Source organism: Citrus clementina, unplaced genomic scaffold (genome assembly GCF_000493195.1).
Source record: "Citrus clementina cultivar Clemenules unplaced genomic scaffold, Citrus_clementina_v1.0 scaffold_7, whole genome shotgun sequence".
Taxonomy (NCBI): Eukaryota; Viridiplantae; Streptophyta; class Magnoliopsida; order Sapindales; family Rutaceae; genus Citrus; species Citrus x clementina.
Window position 1 is genome coordinate 17,711,275 of NW_006262075.1, and position 1,747 is coordinate 17,713,021.

The window sequence follows — 1,747 nt, forward strand, 5'->3', positions numbered from 1 at the left end:
GCAACCATCCGTCAATTGCCATGTTATAATACATATTCAGAAAAGTTTATAAATAGAGAGATTGGAAAACGTTATATATTATCAGTCTGATTTTCAACGTACGTTGTCAAAATAGACTTATTAGTCTATATCGTGTAATTCAGTCTCTTGATTTTGCATTACTACAATTCCATTCTGATTTTTAGTGTGAGCCATATTGTATTCTATATGAGCAGAATTTAACACGACACGAAACCAATTTAAACTAGATAATCATCTCCACACAAGAAACCGTAGATCAAGAGGCAAGACTTCCATAATAAACATGAAAAAGTAAAGCAAAGCTAGAACCAAAAAGACTATTTTAATTATTTAAATTTGCATTAACTAAATTAACACTATGGAAATAAAAGGGCCATAGATGCACTTTATCTAAACCAAAACCTTGGAAACCTGAGGCTCATATGTCACCTCGGGGCCACCTGGAGAAGGAGCAGAAGATGCATCACAGTAGCCTCTTAGTAGGTTCCTTTCTTCGGCAGTGAATCCGAGGGAGGTGAGCATGGTAGGCCAGCAATTACGGGTGATGATGTCAATAGTGCGGCAACAGTCAGGGCCAATATCAGCCTGGCCATTAAGGAAGAATATAATAATCTCATTTGAGCATAATTTCAGCTCCATTAACGCGTTCCAGCACTCTGTTAGGCTTCTGCTATCTTCAAGTCTTGCTGCAAGATTGTTGCCTGGTTTTATATTGTTGTTGAGATTATCATTCCTGCTGGTTGCATTTGCAATATTTGTCATGATCAGGCAAGTAAGGGCCAAAATGAAAAACACATGCTTTAGAGTCATTGCCATTTTTCTTTTTCTTTTTTTTGTTGTGTTTATGTTCATGTGGGATATCATATTTTTTGTTGCTATTTATAAATTAAGGTGAGGCAGAAGAGAAGACTAATTAAAAATGTTTATAAATTATTGCTGAATTTATGATCAAGAAGGTTTTAATTAGAGAAGATAGTGGGTCTTTTGATGAATTGTTACATATTGATTGTGTAATAACAATTAAATTAATTATGAGATCTTGAGAGAAGATGAAGAGTCAAATCTGAAATCTCTATACAACTTTAATACATTGATGCTATTTATATACTAATTATTGGGAGATTTTGCCTGTTGGGTTACTCCAGAGGCGTTGAAATCAGCTCATTTCAGATTATAATTCTACAAAATAATTAAGTACATATCAATGTGACTAAGAAGCTGTAGCATTGTCAGTTTTGCTCAATGACTAAAGACATATAGATGCTGAACTTAGAGAGCAAATGGCTTCAATCGCAGCTGCTATATATAGTAGGAAGTCCCATTGAGTAACTTGACTTGCACGCATGACAAAATGCTAGGCAGAGACTTATTTATAAAGATTTTTTTTAATGCTTTCACAAGGCGGTCAGAGTCAATTTATGATGATGAGTAAAAGAATTTAAAGGGTCCAGCTACAGTGCTTACGTGATTTGAAATCACGTTTTTTTGTCTTATCTTAACTTGCCCTTAGATTCCACAGAGAAATATCCAACGGCTTTGAACTAACCTATGGTCATAAAGTTGTTAACTGGTTACCGGCATGACCAAGCCTTTGAAAAAAACATGGGTTAGAAATATTATCGGCGGCATATGGTTAAGGGGTTTGTGGTGGTGCTTGTTAGATTTATCCAGCCTTTTTAGATAACAGAGAGATCGTTCAGGAGCTGTACTGGAGGGGTTTTTATAA

At 35.3% G+C, this 1,747-nt stretch overlaps 1 protein-coding gene across 1 annotated transcript; it reads right to left on the minus strand.

Moving 5' to 3' along the window:
- Positions 1-411: 411 nt before the first annotated feature.
- On the minus strand, positions 412-831 carry LOC112097060 (egg cell-secreted protein 1.4-like). Its single transcript, XM_024181393.1, has one exon. The coding sequence runs from the start codon at positions 829-831 to the stop codon at positions 412-414; it is 420 nt and encodes a 139-aa protein (XP_024037161.1).
- Between the last annotated feature and the right edge of the window lie 916 nt (positions 832-1,747).

What these genes read in the sequence shown, in the direction of transcription:
- LOC112097060 (XM_024181393.1), bottom strand. Translation starts at nt 831, where the DNA reads ATGACTCTAAAGCATGTGTTTTTCATTTTGGCCCTTACTTGCCTGATC.